General features: G+C 39.8%; 1 protein-coding gene across 3 annotated transcripts in view; it reads right to left on the bottom strand.

Moving 5' to 3' along the window:
- RPS6KA5 (ribosomal protein S6 kinase A5) overlaps positions 1 to 21,752 on the bottom strand; it is a 185,110-nt gene extending 163,358 nt beyond the window's left edge. For 2 of the 3 annotated variants that reach the window (XM_081288709.1, XM_081288710.1), the window contains exon 1: positions 21,286 to 21,752. In XM_081288709.1, the coding sequence (XP_081144835.1) occupies positions 21,286 to 21,385 (100 nt within the window). In that variant the 5' untranslated portion in view covers positions 21,386 to 21,752. The remainder of the gene's footprint in view (positions 1 to 21,285) is intronic. The other variant, XM_081288708.1, reaches the window with a different exon arrangement.
- Positions 21,753 to 22,239: the final 487 nt, after the last annotated feature.

The following is a 22,239-nucleotide window of genomic DNA, read 5'->3' on the forward strand; positions in this document are numbered from 1 at the left end:
TTGTGTCCGCCGAAAAAAACTAAAATAAATAAATAAATTCTCATTCTCTCTCCCTCCCTCCCTCCCTCCCTCCCTCCCTCCCTCCCTCCCTCCCTCTCTCTCTCTCTCTCTCTCTCTCTAAAAAAAAAAAAAGGGACTTCTGAGTTGACCAAGGATTACCGTCCAAAATTCACCAACACCACACAACACAAAACTCCCATAGGAAGACAAATCCACAAAGGAGAACAGGGAAAAGACACAAATAAGCAATGTGTAAAACAATCTAAAAGGCCAATAAACATGAAAAAACGCAAGCTCGTTACTAATCAGGGAAATGTAATTTTAAAAATCACAAGATCGGGCTGAGCGCTTGCCTAGCACATGCAGGGTCCTGGGTTCCTCAGCACCACATAAAAATAAAATAAAACAAAATAAAGGTATTTGTCCATCTACAACTAAAAATAAATTGTTTTTTAAAATCCACAAGATCACAGTAAGATTCACATCTACCAGCCTGGAAAAGATTTTGTTTAAATCTGACAATAAAAACTATTGGACAAAAATGAAGAACAATTAGATTACTTATATGCTGTGTTTAACAGTATAAGTTAATAAAACTTTTTTGAGAAAAAAAACAGTACTGTCCAGTCCTTTTGAAGTTGTATATTCCCCCATGACCACTAGAGGATTTGATTTCTAAGTATGTGTCTTACAGAAACTCTTATATATGCATCAGAAGGGAGAAAATATATAAATATTCACAGCAATATTGTTTAAGTAACAAAAAGCAACTCAAATATCCACCGGCAGTAGAAGAAATGAATTATAGTCTTCATACATGAAACAGCGTGAAAGCATAGTACTGACTTTGTAAATCAGTACTATAAAATACACCTACATGAAACTAAGTGAATAAATCAAGTACATAAGACTATGCTACATGCAACATAAAGAATTCCTTTTCATCAAAAACAATTCAACAGAAAATCCATTTTAAAAAAAAAATAAGCAGAAACTACATGAATGGACAGTTTCACAAAAGGAGAAGGCCAAATGGTCAATAAAGATACTAAAACTAGTAGTATTTAGGGAAATGCTAATTCAGAAAGAGAAATTATTCTATCCAATCACTAACATTTTAAAGTCCCAAGAGTTAGCAAATAAAGTAAAATGAACTCCTGTGTCTTGCTGGAGGGGATGGGAGCTCTTACAACTGCTCTGGAAAGCAATCTGGCAACACTGACTAGAGTCAAAGGTGTGCAGACCCACAATTTAATGAACGTAGTCCTAGGCTCATACCATATGGAAATGCTCACACATACGTATGTGGAGATACATCCCAGGCCACAGTCACCATCAACACACAACAGTGAAAAAGTGAAAACCTAAATGTCCATCAGCAGGATAACAGATAAAGAAATTATGGTGCAGTCATGCAATGAAATACTGTAGAACAGTGAAAGTTAATAAATAATTAAGTTGCCGATGCACACACTAACAGTTCTCACAATGTTAACAAGGAAAGACATTTATAATATGCATAATAAATATATGTATATATTTGATGAGTATAACACCATTTATGTAAAGAGAAAACCATGCAGAATGCTATGCTGTATTATAATTTGTATAATAATGTTGTCAAAGTATAAAAATATTAAAAAATTAAATTCAGGATAATGGTTACTGCTGGAAAAGAACAGAAAGGAAAATGAGTCCAGGGAGGATGCTATTGTTTGGATCTTAAAGGTCCCCAAAGGCCCAGGGGTTAAAGGCTTCGTCCCCAGCCTGAGATGTTACTGGAAGGTAGAGGACCCTCTAGGAGAAAAGCCTCCTGGAAGGAAGTTAGATAATAGGGGGTGTAGCCTTGAAAGGGACATTGCATCTCCAGCCCCTTCTGCCTTTTCTCTTTCTTTTCCTAACTACCATGAAGAACACAAGCCTCCTCACCACACTCCCACCATGATGTACTGTCCCACCACAGGCCCAAGGCAACAGGGCCAAATGACCATGCTTTGAAACCTCTGAAACCATGTGCCCAAATAAACCTTTCCTCCTGATAAGTTGATTATATCAGGCATTTTATCACAGTGACAAAAAGCTAACATAAAAGGATACGTAGGTTGCAACTAAATTAATGATACTAAGCTTATATAATGCTAGTTGGTACATTTATGGGTATATATTCTCTGCATCTATCAGAAAAGATCCATGCTCTAAAAATTGATCTCTGAAAAACAAAAAATAAAATAACAATTCATAAGAATACAAAAAAATTAGTTTCCTTTCTTGGCATGCTTCCCTCACTCCCAACACCTTTGCCCTTCATACCATCACTATCTGAAAATGGACAGATTGTCAGATAAGCAAATAATAAGTAAATAAAGGTATGGTCCTCTCAGGCAGGGCAAAAAAAATCACTCCTGGAAAAAGTGTTAGGTCAGAGCTTGGTTTCTGGAGTCAAAACATCTAGATTCATAGTCTGTCACCTGAAATACATGTAGATTTGAACACAACCTTAGTTTTGCCCTCTGAAACATATAGTAAGAGAATTTACACCACAAGGTAGCTCACTTGTTAATGAGAATCCACAGGCAAAGCACCTGAATGAATTATATAGTAGTATTAATAGTGATTGTTACTAAGTGATAGTAACCAAGGGATAGTATCATGCCCTGGTTCAAAAGATCCAAGTGGTTCGTTCACAATCTTTGGAATAGCTTAATACTAGGGTCCAAGTATCTTCTCAGAGATGATGTCCATCTGCAAGAACAATGTTTCCAAAGAAATTACTTCACAATTCTAGTTTCACATGGCTTATTTCTTTTGAAGAAGAAAAAACTTAGAATATACAATAGTACAGTTAAACAATTATCAAATTAGAAAACTAAAGGAGATTCTCTTTCAATTAAAAAATTATTAAAAAGAATGTCTGTGTCATATGGCAAACAAATATCAGCTGCCTATCTATTCTATATCTTTTATTTTTCCTTCATTTCAGAACACAGGAAACTAAGAACTCTATTTTCTGAACGAATCATGTATGGAGACAAATTTACCTTCTGATTTATATATGAGCAAAATCAATGGGATACAACACTAACATCTGCTATTTATAATAATACCTTTCTATAAGAAATTCTGAAGAAAGCCAATTTTTGAAGTCCTGTGAAGTATAATGTAGTTGCATACTAATCTCTTATTTAATCTCCTAAAATCTTATCTGATTTTTGTGTCCAATAATCATGGCCAACAAAACAAAATGGAGTATTATAAATAATAAATGGGTTAAGAAATAACCTTCCCTTTTTAAAATGTCTGTTTATATTATGAAAAAATGGATAGAAAAAAATTCTAGCAATAGAAATAATTATTATTATGTAAAGAGTCTGATTTTTCATTTATTCAGTTTCCTTAAAGATATACAACCATATTTTCAAATTTTTTATTTCAAAACCAGTTACAGAAAAATCACAGATCAGATCTTTTCAGGATGCTAAAAAGCAGTAATAATTGAGCAGATTACAGGATTTTTGGCACACCTACATCCAACATCCGTCAATTAGGTAAATTCAGATCGTATATTTAAGAACCAAAATTTGGGACTGAGGTTATAGTTCAGCAGAACACTTACCTAGCATGTACAAGGTTCTAGGTTCAAATCCCAGAAACACACACACACACACATACACACACAAAAAAAATTTTTGTCTTTTCTGTAAGTATGTGAAATTTTAGTCATGTGACACATTAAAGACATTTTAGATAGCAAAAGGATAGGAAGTCACTTATACATTAAAATGATTTATTAAAAACAGAAATTTTGCAGAAACCTTTTCAAAAGAAGGAAAAAAAGGAAGGAAAGAAGATTTCAGAGTTTTAATTATTTAACAATATTAGAGGAAAGAAAAGGTATATGTAAAGGTCATCTTAATTTTCAAAAATTAATATTATAAATGATGTAGGAGAAAGAGGTAATCTTATTACCTTAAACTTTGGTATTATTATAATAAAAACCTGATCATTATGCAAATTTGTACCTATTTATACTTCTCTTAAAACTGAAGATCAATCTGATCCAAAAATATCCATACTATTCGTGGCTGATGGAGGTGACATTCATCAGCTGTCTCTATTCTCCTTTAAGCCAATTAATCCACTTAGTGGGTATCTACCATGTATCACAAAAAAGAAGAATCCATGGTTGCCATTCAGAGACATTCACAATCTGATAGGTAAGGGAAACAAATAAATACAATATGATATGATATAAGTAATTAGAAAAAGGTAAAATAGAAGACAGAGCAGCAAATATCTGAACATGGACACTAGAAAATTATCAGAAAAATCTCCAAAGAAGAGAAGTTATGGTTTGAGCAGAGCCTTAAAAGCAGAGAGAAGCTTCTGGGTTTCAGGGACAATGAAGGTTACCTCATTTCAAATCTCCCTCCCACCCTTAAGACAAAAAACACCACCACTATAAAACAAGTGAAGAGAGCAAATAAAACCACATATGACTATGCCCTCAACAGTATTAGGTGACAGAGGATGCTACACCTTCAAATTACCTGTCATAGAAAAACAGAACAAATCCCAACATAGCACCCCCAACCCCAACAAGTGTGAAGGTTGAGAGACAGGAAGGGATCCTTAGAGGACTCTGAAAATGAGTAAAGGGACACAGAGCACTGAGACAAAGCAACATAATACCTTTCCCTAAAAGAGTCCAATAGAAAATCTAAAATATTAAAAAAAACAGGTCAGGCATCCCAGTGGCTCAGGAGGCTGAAGCAGGAGGATCATGAGTTCAAAGCCAGTCTCAGCAATGGCAGGCTAAGCAACTCAGTGAGACCCTGTTTTTTCTAAATAAAATACAAAATAGGGCTGCGGATGTGGCTCAGGGGTTGAGTGCCCCTGAGTCCAATCTCCAGTTCTCCCCGCACCCAAAAAAAAAAAAAAAAAAAAAAAAAAAAAAACAGGTCAGGGCTGGGGCTGTAGCTCAGGGTCAGAGTACTTGCCTAGCATGTGTGAGGCACTGGGTTCAATCCTTAGCACTGCATAAAAAATAAACAAATAAGATAAAGGCCCGCTGACCATGTACAACTACAAAAAAATTTTTAAAGAAAATTTAAAAAAACAGGTCAGAACTTGGTGCTCTAAAGCACCAACCAAGCAGCAAAGAGAGTTAGCCTGAAGAAGCAGCGCCCAAGGGTGAACAGAGAAGAGTGGGTGCCCTTGAAAACATGGCAGGGAAGAGAAAGAAGGAAGGAAGAGGGGAAAACTGAGGATTCAACAGCAACAAAAGAGAACAAGAAACACCCTCCCCCAACCTCCCCAGTGCCATCCATGAAAGAATCTGCACAGAGGAAGGTGCCCCACGGCGCCCAGAAGAGTGGACTACACAGAGCACCAAGAAAAATGGACCACGTGCCCACAGAGCAGACCACCACAAAACAAGCTGTGAAGAAGTGTACTAGGAAATGTTCATCGAGCTTTCCAGCAGCTGATGAGATCCTCCCCCTTAAAAAAAAAAAAAAAAAACAATGACAAAGACCACAAAGCTGAAGAAAACAGTAATACTACTGTCCTCCAAATTGAACTTAAAACCTTCAAAAAGCATTTAAGATTTTATATATATATACATCCTGAACCAAAAATAAGAACAGAAATGAGCAAATAAACAAAAAAGGTAGAAATGAAACAAGGGTTGGTGGAACTCAGAAGAGAAACGGAAGAAAAAGTACACACAGACGTCCTCCGCACGGTCGCAGCGCCACAGGGAAGGGCAAGGAGAGGAACCAACTGGCAAAGGGAAGAGCCATGCGAGCTCGCCTGGCACATGGGCACTGTGGTCACCCAGGCAGGAACACCCGATCACCCAGGACTCGGAAGGAGGAGCTAGTTAAAGCCCCCTGATGTCATCTGCCAAGGTGGGGAGGAGGTGGAGTCAAGGAGGCAGAGAGCAGGGTCTGGCTCAGATGAACTCAGTAAGGAATCCCAAAGACAAGCGGAATCAACGAGGACCAACAAGAGCCTATGTCTGTCTCTATCTTCAGCCTCAGCGATGCCCGTAGCCTGCAGAGAAGCGGCGCCCCACTGCCCCAGGGTTCCCAGAAGCTGAGGGAGGTAATCCAACAGGAGGCAGGGGAGCTGCAGCCGGCCCTGCTCCACGCCCACACTACTGTAAAGCAGACTGGCAAGGACGTGTGGGAGCTGGAGCAGGGCCTAGTGCCATCACCAAGCTTGAGACGTAAAGGAAACTGGCTGCTGCTTCGCTTCGGCCCTCCAATATCACTCAAAATGCTTCTTGCAGCCAGTCCTAAAGTCTAGAAGAGAGTTTTAGGAAACACTCCAGTTGAGCTCAGCAGACACCATACAAACCATCACAAAAGGCATACAGCTGTGCTACCCTATGATTAAATCCTGGGCCTTATTTTTTATTAGCTTAATTTGACTAATGGCCACAGGTTCTTTCCAAATGCTGTCATGGAAGCCCTCTTTTCACAGGATGCATTGATAACTAGCTAACTTGTTTTCACGGTTTCAAAAGCTAAAAGAGGTCAGTCAACTCAGAGCCAAATAATCACCAATGTCCTCACACCACTCTATTACTGGAGTTATTGCATAACCCAACCCTTTACCTTCCATTCAATATTCTAATCCCCTAAAGGTATGAGTCTTAGTACCTGGGCTGCCACACATGTCAGGGTTTATCAGCATCTACTGCCACCAACAATGGGGTCCATACTACAGTTTCACCAATGAGTAATACATTCCAATATCCCATCCAAGGATACACTTTCTAGAGCCACTTTCGGCATTACCTGTCACAGCCAGACACATGTGCAAGTGGTTTTTGTGGAAGGGAATCCCAGTGAGAAGGATAGAGGAGAAATTGAGAGTAAAAATAGGGAATAAGGAAAAACCAAAACAGGAATGCCTTATCAACCCAATCTAATCTGGACCTTCTGAAGAATTTATGGAATTTTCCACCCTTGAATCAATACAGAGAAGAGTTTATTACCAGTTCCCATACCCCATTAGTTGATGGTTGCCCCAGTGGGACGTTAACCCCTAATGCTTCTGGGATGTTACATTTGTACTTACTGAGCCTGCTCCCTACAGGGTCCTAAGCTTTGGAGCAGGAATCAAAGTCCCAGGGCAGAAAGTGGAAAATGTGCAGCTTGTGTGCTTGAAGGTAGATGCATCAACCTGAAATGAGTGGACACCAACACAGAACTACTTGTTGCCGCTTCAGCTGAACTCCAGGCAGACAGGACAAAAGGTTGTACACCAGAGGTATCAGCTCTAGTAGACATCAAACAGATGTGTTGTGAGAATTAAATAAGACATGTGAAATGCTTGGCAGAGACACACAAGGCTCAACAAATGAGAGCAATTATCATTAGGTTCCACGCTGAACAAAGACTGTGGTAATGGCAACAGTGAGCAAGGAACAAATAAAGGAGATATTTTACAGTTGCAGCTGACACAACTGGCAAAGCCAGTTAGTAAGCCGGGGAACGTGAGAGAGGAAAGTCTAGAATGTTTCTAGCTGGTCCTAGCAAGATGGGAAATGACAATGTCACTAAACAAAACCAGGAGAGCTGGAGGAAAAACTTGAGTGACTAAGGTTACCTGTGGATGGCCAGATGTTTTGTGTCCAGTGGGCTGTTGGGAGTGTCTGATGAGGAATGCAAAAAAAGAGATCTAAGCTGAAGACAGAGACTTGGATGATAAATGAAGCCATGATAACACCCTGACCTCTCAGGAAGCACAGGAATGGAGGACAGATCCTTCCACAAGAAGCAGAGAGACAGCAGGCAGCGGAAAGAGAGGGGCAGTCAGCAAGAGGGAAGAACCAGGGAGCCGAGCAGAGTCTGTCACTAGGAAAGGGAGGCCAAGACCACACTGGGCACCAGCTGCTGACTCTAAAGAAGCAGAGTTATATTCAACTGAGACTTTTCACCAGACTAAGAAACAGAGAGACAGGAACTTTGGTGAGTTACTAACCATTTGGGGGCAGTGGCTGCAACAGAAGCCTGATGCCAAAGCACATCAAAGACTGGGCAGAGATGGAGAGGCAGAAAGAGCTGTGTCAACCATGCCTTCAACCCCCAGAGGAAAGACGATGACAACCACCACAGAGGGCTTAGTGTTATCATCATTCTTTACAGGAGGACTCAAATGTGTCTGTGGGAAGGAGAGTTTGGGGATCAGGGAAAGGAGAGAGATGAGTGAAGTCTGAGGAAGTAGAAGATTTAAAAATCAGTGCAGAACACAGCCTGACAACCTGACTTGAATCTATTTCATATGCTCAGATTTGTTTTTAATATACCAACTAGAAAACATGTATTTACCATCTCATTTCCTGGGACCAAGCTAATAAGGTTATAAAATAGCTTTTCTTATACAACCTTGCCTTTTCTTATTCCACACTAAAAAACATAAGCTTCTCAGACTAATTTAGTTTCAGTCAAAAGGTGACAATTGTATGCAGTGAGAAAAAAATCTTTTTCTGCTATTTTTTTCTTCCTTATTGTCAGGGGGAAAATTATTTATAAAGCAAATTATTAGATAAGCTGCAGTTTAGCTTAGGTGGTATCCAGTATAGTGCTGACAGCACATACATTACTCTGAACTAAAAACCCTAATTCCTGTCCAGAGGGTCCAATTAGCCCAATTCTAGTGAAGGCAGGAGAAGTGTAAAATAAGCTAAAGAGCTGGCACATTAGGTTCCTTTTTACTGCCAGGTGGTAAGCTGCTCTGAAGCTGTTTAGAGTTGTGGTTGGGCCTCAAAACCATGCCTCTGGACAGCATTCTGCTGGAGGCAGAACAAAGTTACATTTATTATCTGTGTACTTTAAAACAATGCTGCCCACTTTCATTGCTGGAGTCACTTACCTTGAAGACACACTGTACTTCTGGTGTATAAAACAGCAGTGTTTACTTCTCCGAGTGATTTTGGAATTACATGACTGAGCCAATATGAAAACTGAGTCAATAAGAACACAAATGCTTATAAAGCGGTTACAAACAGCCTTTTTTTCCAATACATGCACCAAATAAATTTAATTTAGAAGAACTGAACTAAATATAAAACACTTCAAAATAAGAAACAGAACATTAAGCTTACTAAGAATTTTGGCATGATCCAGAGAACATGTTCAGGGAAATGACCTCTGCAGAAAGCACAGGAGCATTTCCATTGCTGGGCCTGAAAACCTTTTTCTGGAAGCTGTTCCACAACATCACACAAATTTTTCTTGTACATTATGTAAGCTTTGTGTCAACTTTCTGGGTGATTTTCCTGTATCTAGGAATTTTTTTAAAAGATCAGAATAACAATTCTTTAAAACAGTGAAGCTATTTTTCTTGAATAAAGAATTGCCTTTTCTTCATAACACCCAGAAAAAAAAAAATCATGCCTTCAAAACTCCACATCCTCCTGCCACCAAATGCACCTGTGTATTCTCATCCTGCACACCCCTGACATAGGACTTCAGCATCATCACCTCTCCCCCTGTGCACAGGGGTCCGTGGACTATGTACCCACCTCCAGCCCTAGCACCTCTCTCCTGGGCTCCCAAGACAGCACAACTCCCCAGGTGGTCTCCAGCTTTTCTCCTGGCTCCTCCCTCTCTGTGTCCTTTCTTGGCCACTCCTTTTGTATCCATTCTCTACATCTTGGGGGTTTTCTGGGCTCAGGTCTAAGTCTTCTTCCTTTCTTCGATCTCTTCTAAGGTGTTCTCATCTACTACCTTGACTTGAAATGTCATTTACATGCCAATGATGCCAGGATTCTTATCCCGCCCAGACCTCTTTTTGGAGCTCCTGGCCCATATTCATCTGCATGAGCACTTGGTATGAGTGGGACCTCAGGACAGTCTGCTTGGGTTTTAAAACCAATTCTTCTACTTACTTTCTGGGTAAGTAGAAGTTTTCAGTTTCCCCATGTATAAAATTAGAATAAGAAGAAAGTAATCACCACACAGGGTTTTGATGGCTCCACAGAAGGCTCCACTCATCCCTTACACCCTGTGAGGCCACTCAGTTAGGCTCCCTCACAGAACCCGTACATCTTCAGTATCACAACTGCAACTGTAGAGCTAGTTATGTGATTGTGTATTTAATGTCTCTCTCAAGTATTATTCAGTGATGATAAAAGCCAGGTTTAATGTATTCCTTCTAAACATAGCATTTAGGACAGTGTGAAACACACAGTAGGAATTCAATGATAATTGGCAGATAAATAAAACTGTGACTATTGTACCCAATTTATACATAGCAAAATTAGGTCCAAGTTATGAGTTTCATTTGTGTGTGGCCGCATTAGATTTACTCCATTCTGGCCCTAATTATGATGTTTCCTTATAAACAAATGACATAAGTATAAAGGAAAAGCAAGCATAAGATCATGAGAGTGGGTTTGTTCAAATACACTGTTAAAATTCAGTGTTCATGCCCCCCCCCCCGCCGCCACAGCACCATATTTAGAAACAAAGTACATCCTTATCCTTATTACCTATTTTAAATAATTTTTCCCCTTGGAAAAACACCTACTCCTACTTTAGATTATTGATTTGGTTAGAATACAGAGGGCTTCAGTTGACTGAACTTTCCAGCTAAAGATGGGATATTCCACCTTGCAGGAAACTGCATAGTTCAAAGAGAGCCCTCTATCCATCTCCACCTTTTTGCCTCTAGAATTATTTTAAGTATGCCTCTATTTTATTGATTTATCATATTTTTTTCAAACATCAAAAGTGCTACTAATTAATTAGAGGACTCTCTTTTCTCTCTTTAGAAGAAATGTAAAAATAGCATGAACATTATGATAAAGATTCTACTTAAGAATCAAAACACTGAATAGAAAGTAAAAAGCATTCTCATGTTTTCTATATTACTTTATGTACACATATGTTTAAATATAAATGTACTTACTTAATTTCATATTTAATAAATCCTTGCCTTGGTCTAGAAAAGATTGAAGGCAAATTCCTAAGATTAATTAAGAAACCAGAAAATTAAGAAAAAGAACACAAAAGAACACAGGAGGAGATTCAAGACACATACCCTGGGCTGGGGTTGTGGCTTAGTGGCACAGTGCTTGCCTAGCATGTGTGAAGCACTGGGTTCCATCCTTAGCACCATGTAAAAATTAAAAAAAATAAAGGTATTTTGTCCATCTACAGTTAGAAATACTAAAAAAAATAAGACATGCCTAATCACAGGTTTACATGCTATGAGCCTGAGACTGGATGCTTTCATGCCACCAACTTGATAAAGTACGTGTTCCCAGGGATCTACTGCAGAGTGTTCCTATGAAAAATAAAACAGGTGGTCAGCAGCAACACAGCAAGGATGCTTCCTTAGAGAAACAGCACAGTCCTACCCCAGAAGAATACTCATTGCCCTTCCCTATTAAAATAGTTGTTTAAATGACTGACTGCCTCCCATTATGTTAGTCACCCATGCCTGAAGCAAAATTATCCCTTGGCTCATTCAATCTTAAGCAACAGGTACTCGTTTCCTATTGCTGCTATAGAAGTTGAATATAAACTTGATGATTTATTAACAACACAAATTTGTTTCTTACAGTTCTGGAAATCAGAAGTCTGAAACTGGGTCTAATGGAGCTAAAATTAGGGTGACAGCAGAGCTGTGTTCCTTTGAGACTAGGGGGAAAATCTGTTCCCAGGGGCTGGGGATGTGGCTCAAGCGGTAGCACGCTCGCCTGGCGTTCGTGCGGCCCGGGTTTGATCCTCAGCACCACATACCAACAAAGATGTTGTGTCCGCCGAGAACTAGAAAATAAATGTTGGAAAATTCTCTCTCTCTCTCTCTCTCTCTCTCCTCTCTCACTCTCTCTTTTAAAAAATAAATAAATAAATAAATTCTAGATTATTATTAAAAAAAAAAAAAAATCTGTTCCCAGCTTCTAAAAGCTTCCTGCATTCCTCGGCTCATGGCCCCTTCCAGCAATGGCATTACTTCATCTGCTTCCTCATGGTGACATTCCCCCTGCTTCCCCCTGCTTCTTTCCCCTTCTCCCCTCGCCCTTCTACCTTCCTATGTGATTACACTGGACTCCCCTGGATAATCCAGGCTATTCTACCCATCTGCAAATGCACTTCTGCCATGGAATATTTAACATATTCACAGGGGTCCAGGTTTAGGATGTGGGCATCTTTGGCAGGAGAAGAGGGGTCATTATTCATCCTACCTCAGAAAATTTCATTTACCTCTTTGCAGCAACTTAAATTATAAGAATGGTGTGTCAGAAAAATCTCCTTAACAGTAAGAGGCACAAATGGAAAACAGAATCAAGAGTTTTTTAAAAAATATAAGCGCAAATAACAGAATTCTTTTAAGTACTAAGTTCACTTTCTATATTCCAAATAATTTGATATACAAAAATATTATTTACACAATAAATAATTTTGCTCCTTTTTTATGCTTTCTTTACTTTGAGGAGAGTAGACAGAACTTGTGCTTTGTGTTTAGTTTTTGTTTTGGTCAAGAACACACTGATTATATAACAAAACTTGAGTGTGAAATAACTGCAATACCAAGTACTGCACTAAAACTTCGGAACTCTATCTCCGAATTATCCTACAGTACAGAAGAATGTCTTTTTTTTAATATATTTTTTTTAGTTGTTGATAGATCTTTATTTTTTTATTTATTTATACACGGTGCTGAGAATCGAACCCAGTGCCTCACACATAACAGGCAAGTACGCTACCACTGAGCCCAAGCCCCAGCCCCTGGAAGAATGTCTTAGAGAATTTTTTTTTTTAAAGTGAGATCATTCACTCACAAATCTAGGAATGTGTGAAGTTCAGAGAATCCAATTGAATTTCAGAGAAAGGAACTACACCTAACTAAAAGGGACACTGCTAAAAACAAACACAAGGAAGACAAGAATCTATGTTGGACCCTAGTCACTCAAACAAGATAAATGCAGGAGTGCTCATACATTTGATATATCATTTGATATATCTGGAAGTCATGACAGAGCTCAAAGGCAGTAACTGGGACAATCTCCCCTCTCCCCCTGCATTTGAGGATCAACATCTCTTTTTTTTTTTATTATTAGTTGTTCAAGACAATACAATGATCTTGACATATCATACATTTGATTCAAATAGGGTATGAATTCTCATTTTTCCACATGTACAGATTGCAGGATCTCGTATCAGTGTTTTTAACTGTGAAGCTTCAACCAACGTGTGATGTTATCAGACTTTCCCTAGAAGAGCTGTCCCCAACTGTCAGTTTCTTATTAAAGGGAAAAATTGCTCCTGCCAATCAAATTACCTTGGTCTCCAGAAGCTTGGATTCCAAGGTGCTCTCTTTTTCTCTTTGGTGATTAGAGCAACTGAGCTCTTACTACAGACTCAACATACTGTATTGATCTTTGTTTTCTTCCCCCAACCTTGTGGGACCTTTTGGAGGGCAAGGCTGGGCTCCTCTCTCCATGAAAGCATTGGTCTAACAAATGGCCCTCAGGACTCTACCTAGGTCATATGTGTCCTGGGGGAGTTGAAATCCTTGGGTGCAAGATTAACCTTACTTGATCCTGTTTATTGCCCTGATATCTCAATGCAATATCTTATATATTTTATGTGATTGATAAATAGATGATAAACAGATGGGTTCCTGTAACTAGACTTATTACAGAGGTCTTTCCCCCACAAATACATCCAGAATGGAAAGGAAGAAGTAATACAACCTCTATTCATTTGAATCTCTTTGACATAAAGGCTCAGATGCCATTCTTTGCCCAAATAAATCATTTTCTCAATCTCTGAAATTCGTTATAGAAAATTAAAAGGAAATTTTGGGGGGTCTAGGGAATCAGCTAGGGTACTGTCAATAACCTATTCATATTTTTAACTTTCTCAATGTATCTATAAAACTAAAGACAGAGCACAAGTTCTGTCTACTTGCCTCAAAGTAAAGAAATCATTAAAAAAACAAGTACTATAAAAACATATACATCCACAAAAATATATTTGTGTATGTTTAGTGTAAAAAGGAGAGCTGCATCATACTCACAGATAACTGAGACTGTCACTGAAATCTGAATATCTTTTACTATACATGATGGTTGTATTTCTAAAGAACTAACTACAGGGCTGGGGCTGTAACTCAGTGGCAGAGTGCTTGCCTTACATGTGTGTCACTGAGCTCGACCCTCAGCACCACATAAAAATAAACAAATAAAATAAAGACATGCTGTCCATCTACAACTACAAAAAAATTAAAAAGAAAAAAGAACTAACTCAAATTAAATCCTTATAAATAGAGCCATATTCAAAAAGCAGCAGGGAACTATTGTTTATCAGTGGGTTTCTACATAAACTCTTCAGTAAAACAGAATGATCTTTAAAATTAAAGCATAGCTCCTGACTTTCTTCTATTCCATAAAAATCCTCAGAACACCAGCTTTCACTAGGTCCAACACCTTTACTTTCTGGATAAGAAAACCTGGGCTCAGCAGAATCAGTAGTTTTAGCCCATCCCCTGACCTCTGTTAAAAGACCTTCAATATGGATGCCAGAAACCAAACAGGTAAGAAGGAAAAGGAAGGGGTGGGGCAAGGGGAAGGAAAGAAAACTAAAAGTATCTTTTATGAATACAGACACAGAAATCCTCAACAATATGCTAACAAACATATAAAAAGGATTATATACCAGGCCCACAAAGGATTTACCCCAGGAATTCAAGGTTAGCTTAACATTCAAAAATTAATCCATGTAATAAATCACACCAACAAAACAAAAAAAAAAAAAATAAAAACACACAATCATCTCAACAGATGCATGTGACAAAGTCCAAAACCCTTTCATGACAAAACACCAAACAAACTAGAAATAGAAAGACACTCTCTCAATCTGATAAAGGGCATCTATGGAAATCCCACAGCTATCCTTACACTTGGTGATGGAAAACTAGTGCTCTGCCCCAGGGTCAGGGATAAAACAAGGATGTCTATTCTTGACAATGCTACTGAACACTGTTTTTAAGGTGCTAGTCAGGGCAATTAAACAAAGAAAGTAAACAAAAGCATACAGATTAGAAATGAAGAAGTGAAACCACCTCTATTCTCAGATATGATCTTGTAAATAAAAAAAAAATCCTAAGGCATCCACTAAAAAACTACTAAGCTAATAAAGGTTGCAGGACACAAAGATCTCTACACATTTGCAAAGAATAATCCGAAAAAGGAATTAAAGACAATAATTTCTTTTACAATAGCATCACTTGGGAATAAATTTAACTAAATAGTACAAACTCCGAAAATGACAGAACATCATTTAAAGACATGAAAGAAGACCTCAATAAAAGATATTCCTGTGCAGCAATCAGGAAACTTAACACTGCTAAGACAGCAACACTCCCAAAATTGATCTATGAGTTCAATTCAATCCCTGTCAGAACTTCACCCAGCTAGCTTCTTTGCAGAAACTGAAAAGCTGATTCTGAAATTCATATGGAAAATCAATGGACCCAGAATAACAATCTTGAAAAAGAAAGACCAAGTTTGCCAAGCATGGTATAATTTTGGCTATTGGGAGGCAGAGGCAAAAGAATTGCAAGTTTAAGGCCAGGTTGGCAATTTAGCAAGACCATGTCTCAAAGTAAGATTTCAAACTGGAAGAAGGGGTGGTGGTGGCTGGGGATGTAGCTCAGTGGTAGAGCACTTGTCTAACCATGTGTGAAGCCCTAGGTTCCATTGAAAGTACTACCCCTCAACACACACACACACAAAGAACAACAAAGTTGGAAGACATACATTCTTATTTCAAACATACTTGGTAAGACACAGTAGTGTGGTACTTAAGAAAGGACAAACAGATCAATAGAACAGAACTGAGAATCTAAAATAAACAAACCATACATCTATGGTTAATTGATTTTCAACAAGGGTGCCAATACAATTAAATGGGAGAAAGAAGAGTCTTTTCAACAAATGGTGATTTGACAACTGGATATCCACAGGCAAAACAATGGATCTGGACATTACCTCAGATCATGTACAGCAATTTGCTCAATATTCATCATAGCTCTAATTCATAGATCTAAAATCATAAAAGAGCTTAAGTTATAAAACTCTTAGAGAAAAACAGAAGCATGAGTTCTTATGAGCTTGTTTTAGATAATGATTTTTTAAACACACATAAGAAAAAAAATGGAGGAAAAAGAGAAAAATTAGATTTCATCAAATTAAGACTTTCACACTTCTCAGGACACCATCAAAAAAATGAAAGGCCAACTTACTTTATAAGAGAAAATATTTGTACTCATACAGCTGACAAGGTACTTGCATCTAGAATAAAGAAATCTCAATAATAAAATAAGACAAATTAGCCAATTTAAAAAAATGAGCAAAGGATTGGAATAAATATTTCTCCAAAAAATATACAAATGGTCAGTAAGTGCATGAAAGGATGTTCAACATCATTAGAAAAATGAAACATCAAAACCATAAAGAGGGGCTGGCTCAGTGGTGGAGCACTCACCTAGCACATGTGAGGCCCTGCATTCAATCCTTAGCACCACATAAAAATAAATAAATAAAATGAAGGTATTGTGTCCAACTACAACTAAAAAATGAATATTAAAAAAAAATAAGGAAATACTGCTTCACCCCTCCTACAACGACAAAAATCAAAAAGGAAATAATAAACATTGGCTGGGCTATGGAGAAATTGAGGCCTTCATGCATTGCTGGAGGGAACATAAAATGGTACAGTCACTTGGTAAAATAGTTCTCAGGTGACCCAGCAATTTTATACTGTAGGTAATACACAAGAGAAATAAAGACACAGGTCCACACAAAAATTTGTCTACAAATGTGAAGAGCAACATTATTTACATAGCCAAAAGGGAAACAACCCAAATGTCAATTAACTGAGGAATGAATTTTAAAATATGATACATCTAATACAAAAAAATACAATCTATCAATAAAATAATGGGGATGAATTTTGAAGACACAATGTTTAACAAAAAAAGATAGTTACAAAAGACCACAATTGTATGATTCTACTATAATAAAATTCATAATAGGCAAATATATAGAAACAGAAAATACATTAGTTGTTGCCTAAGGCTGGAGCTGGGTAGTGGGAATGGAGGGTGACAGGTAGGAGGTTTCTTTTTTAGGTAATGGAAGTGTTCTAAAATTAGATTGTAGCAATCATTATATATCTCTAACTTTACTAAAATACACTGAATTGTACACTTAAAACAGGAAAGTATACCATACAGTATACAGACGACATCCCAACAGAACCATTTAACAAAAAAGACACCATGGCTTTCGCCTTGCTTTTTCCCTCCTGGATAGCTTGTTCTGGGAGAAACTAGCTGCCATGTCATAAGGACACTCAAGCCACCCAATGGAGAGGCCCATGTGACAAGGAGCTGAAACAGCCTGACAAAAACATGTGAGTGAGCCCTCTTAGAAGGGAACAACCAGCCGCAGACAAGTCTTCAGTTGAAGGCAGTCCTGGTCAACATCATGATTACCACCTCATGAGTGTCGCTGAGTCAGAACCACCAAGCTAAGGAACTCTCAAATTCATGATCCAAAGAAATCATGTTGCTTTAAACCTTTAGGATTTACAGTAATTCATTATAACCCAATAGACAACCCTCCTGTCAGCCCTCTCCTGAGTGTTAAGGCTGTCTCTCCTAATGACAAGCAACTAAGGAAATGTCTTCCCAGCAACATTCTCTCTTCAGAGAGTTTAGTTTGCCCCATCCACGTTACTACAGTTGCTATCACCTTAGCAGAACATGATCCCTTCCCCTGACCTTAGTTCAATGAACCAAATGTGGACACCTAACCAAAGCCAAGACAATACTGTCCTTCCCTGACATTTTTATAAGCTTAGAAAAGGTCCAGTGTCTTTCTAGCACCTAAAAATTTAAGATGTAAAACTTGGGAACTGTCAGCAGCATCTTTCCATGTGGGAGAAGCTGGACTTCCAAGGAGAAGGACAAAACTATCACATATACAAAAGCAGAGATTCAAGAGACGACAGACAATCTACACCTCTGCTTCCATCAATGCCTGATGCAGCTGATGTCCTTCTAGTAGAGAGACCACATATGTCTTGTAACTCTAGTATCTAAAACAGCATCCAGAACATAAGCAATAAAATACTTACTGCATAAATGAGTAAGATAACCCAATGCTCTGATTGTTTAAAAGTCTCAATTGCTCTTTGGCAACTTTATATTGTGCACATCCCACTATTATTATACTATGACAAAGGGCAGAACATTTTCTTAGTCATTTTTGGTACTGATACTATCTAGGCTAAAAGACAGAAAGTGCTCAAGAAATTGCCATTTAACTCAATCCTATACTCTGCATTCTTTAGCTTTTATTGTCACTATCATCATTTATCAGCCACCTAACATCTGCAAGGCACTGGGAATATGATATACTATTAGATGTGTTCCTTATTTTCATCCATTTGATGATTTCATTCAACAAATATGAGTAACTACTATATGCCAGGGGCTACAAATAGATCAAAGACATGGTGTCTTACCCATGGACCTTATAGTCTAATGCATATAAGTAAATGAATTATTATAAGGATCACTTATGCTCTGTTAGAGAAAAAGAAATACAGAAAAAGATAACAGCCAGGCAATGTGGCATAGGCTAATCAAATGAGTGATTTTCTTTCCAGTATACACAGAGTTAATATGGACACCTTACAATAAGATATTGTTGTGCAGTGATTCCTGGGTTTCCATTCAACCAGCATTTCCTGAGTGCCCACTTATTGTAAGTTAAGCAAAGTGCTTAGCATTTTTTCAACTATGTCTCATTCAATCCTCTCATTTTGTAGATGAAAGAAGTGAGTCTGAAATAAATGAAGCGACTTGCCCAAGTCTACACAGCTAGTAAGTAGCAGAGCTGGGAATCATTATGTCTTCCAATTCCATGCCCAGGTGTGCTATGCTATTTAATCTACATAACTGCAGCAATTCCCATGTCTTTACACTGACTTTTATTGATTTTTAATTCATCCTAAAGCACACAGGGTAGTGTCTTGCACAAAAAAAGGCAATCGTCAACAACCAACCTGATATGACTATGCACTTGTCCACAATTTGAGAAGGGACCACATCAGATCAAATTACTTTGGTGACTATTATAGCATCCTGCGCTAAAATGAGCACAGTTGGCTCAAGATGAGTGACTCTTTCAAGTTTTATTTTAACAGTGGTTTTGACCACTATGTCCGGTCAGTTGTTCCAGTGTTCAGCAATAAATCAAAATGACTGCTCATTTCCTTTGACAGTTAACAACACTAATGAATTCAGTATAACCTCATCAACCAGCAGAAAAAATTTCTAAAATGCAAACTTGCTGATGATTCACACAGTTAGTGGAGAAAGGGAAATAAAGCAGTACTCATTGTTTTCTACAAAACTAGCATTGTTTGCAAAATCCAGAAATTGAGCAGTTGGTTGACTACTAATAACAAGCAAGTTGCTCCTTGGACGGTCATAGAGCAAAAGCTCCTTGTTGCATCATGGTCAATGGATGAGGAGCACATGACTTCAAGTATTTTTTGCTGTATGGTATGATTCTGTACATATAAAGCAGTGAATCATTATGTAAGATAAGGAAAAAAATCACACAGAAAGTTCTAGACACTGAGCCTGGTGCAAATCAGATATTAACACCAAACATATATGTATTAAGTAAATGATCTAATAGCCCTTTGAAAACATCAGTGGTCCATAAAATCAAAAGAGAAAAACCAAGCCAACAGAAACTACAAAGGTTATGTTAGGAACTCAAAAATATTATAGAGTGACTGGTTCAAGATATATAACAGATTGACAATGTCCAAAACCACAATGTTTAAAAATGTTGAATCAGGAAAGCATGAAATTGATCCAGGCCCAGTGGCCACACCTGTAATCCCAGCAAGTCAGGAGGCTGAGGCAGGAAAATCATGAGTTCAAAGCCAGCCTCAGCAACAGTCAGGCACTAAGCAACTCAGTTGAGACCGTGTCTCTAAACAAAATACAAAATAGGGCTGAGGATGTGGCATGTGGCATAGTGGTTGAGTGCCCCTGAGTGGTAGCCAGAAGAAGGAGGAGGAGGAGGAGGAGGAAGAGGAGAAAGAAGCAAGCAAGCATTAATTTGACATCTCTTATGTTAAGTGACCACAATGGCATCCAATGGAATACTAATCAGCAATATCATCAGAAATAACAATAACTGTGTAACAGAGCCACCTTTATGATCTGTTCAAAACAGAAATAAAGTGTACTAGGTGTACCCCTGAAAACTGCCATTTAAGCTTTGTGTCTACATAATAAAAGAATATTTCAATATGAAAAGAAGCAGTAACAAAAAATCCTAAATGCTCACAATAATATGTAATAATAAAGACCAAAGATTTTTTTTTGTTAAAATGTATTATCTGTTCAGAAATGAAAACGTATCTCCAATAGGAGATTGAGCTCTACAAACACAATTGTACCCAAACTGTACTGATTGGTCCAGATAAGCATTTTCCAAAATCATAAACCTGGACTTACACAATGAAAAAGTAATTTAAGTATAAGACTCAGAACAACTCTAGTGATCACAAACATTAGAATGTGGGATCAAAGCCTGCTCCTTAGTCCCTTTCACCCAGAGCTTTACAGAGCCTGCATCTCAAGAGACCTTTGAAAGAAACTCAAGGCCAAGTATAGTATTTCACGACAATTGCAAATAAAAGCACTCAATCCCAGGAGCCGGCGAAGCCTCTTTATCTCCCCAGTCTAGACTGGCTAAAGCGGAGACACCCCCTGGGTTTCTATGTCACAGGACCGCAGTTCTCACGGGACGGTTCCTAACCCCCAGCCGGGACCACCTCAAGGGGCGTGGAGAAGTGAGTCACGCTCCAAACCCAGGCGCTGCTCACCTCGCGCAGAGGAAAGCGCACCTTTCGTCCTAGACAGGATGCAGTGACAGATGTGTCACCTGAGCGGGAAGGGGGGCGCGAAAGCATCCTCGGAGACCAGTGCCGCAGGCAGCGGTCCACAGCCTCCAGGGCCCCGCCGCCCCGCGTCCGCCGCCGCCTCCCGGGCTCGGGAAAACTTTCGGCCGCCTCCCCAGGGCGCGCGCCCACCTCCCGGGACCTCCCGAGACCCCCGGCTCCCGCCCCGCCAGCGAGTCCCGCCCCCGGCCCGCGCGGGACCCCGCCAGTCCCCCGGGGCGCGACCCCGCGCCGGGTCCGGCCGGCAGAGGGCAGGGTCGCTTACCGGTCCGCAGCTCGTGCTTGACAGTTAGGAGCTGCTCGCCGCTGTCGCCGCCGTCCCCGCTGGTGCCCGCGGCGGCGCCGCCGCTGCCGCCCTCCTCCATCTTCTCCCTTTTTCCGATCCCGCGGGTCGCTCTGAGGGGAACCCGGGAGACAGCGGACGCCCGTCCCCGCACAGCCCTTGCTGCAGCCCCAGGAGCCGGGGTGCGGCGGCTTCACAAGTCGGACGCGAAGACGAGTCTCTTTCCCGCTCTGGCCGCACGGCTGGCTCCTCCGCCTCCTCCCCCTACGGCGGGCACCGCTAGTACCGCGCAACCAAGCCGCCCCCTGCTCCACCGCCTCCTCCTCCAGGCCGCTCCGCCCACAGCCAACAAGGTAGAGGAGCCATTCGAGCTGTCACCGCTCATTGGGCGCAAGGCGCGCGCGTCTGCCAGCGCCGGCTTCCATTGGGCATCCTGCTCTGACGTTTCACTAGACGCCCCGCCCCGCTCCTCGAATTGTTGTTGCTTGGCGGGGAGGCAGGAGAGGGAGAAGCGCGGCCACTCGGATTGGTGAGACCCTAGATTCTGCCCCGCCCACTGCCTGTGGTGCGCACGCGCAGTCAACACCTTCCCTTCCCTGACCTCCTAGAACAGTCACACCCCTTATTCCCCAGCTTCGATCTGTTAGTAAACAGTGTCTAGTAGTCAGGAGGCGCTCGGGGTCTGTGATTGGCTACTGCTGAAAGAGGCGGGGAGGGATGATTGGAGCGTATGGTCCGCCAATCACCGTGGACAGAGGAGGGACCTGAAGAGAATCGCTTGTCACCCACGTGTTTGCAGACAAACCAGAGGGTCCCAGGCTGCGATCCGCAGGTGTGTGACTGCCTGGACGAATGCGTATACAAAGGTGTTTCTCGTTCTAGTGAACCCTAAACAAGTTAAGCAAATTTTATACTTAAATGCAAGTGGTTCTTGGT

Source organism: Spermophilus citellus, assembly GCF_964194105.1.
Source record: "Spermophilus citellus genome assembly, chromosome: 4".
Taxonomy (NCBI): Eukaryota; Metazoa; Chordata; class Mammalia; order Rodentia; family Sciuridae; genus Spermophilus; species Spermophilus citellus.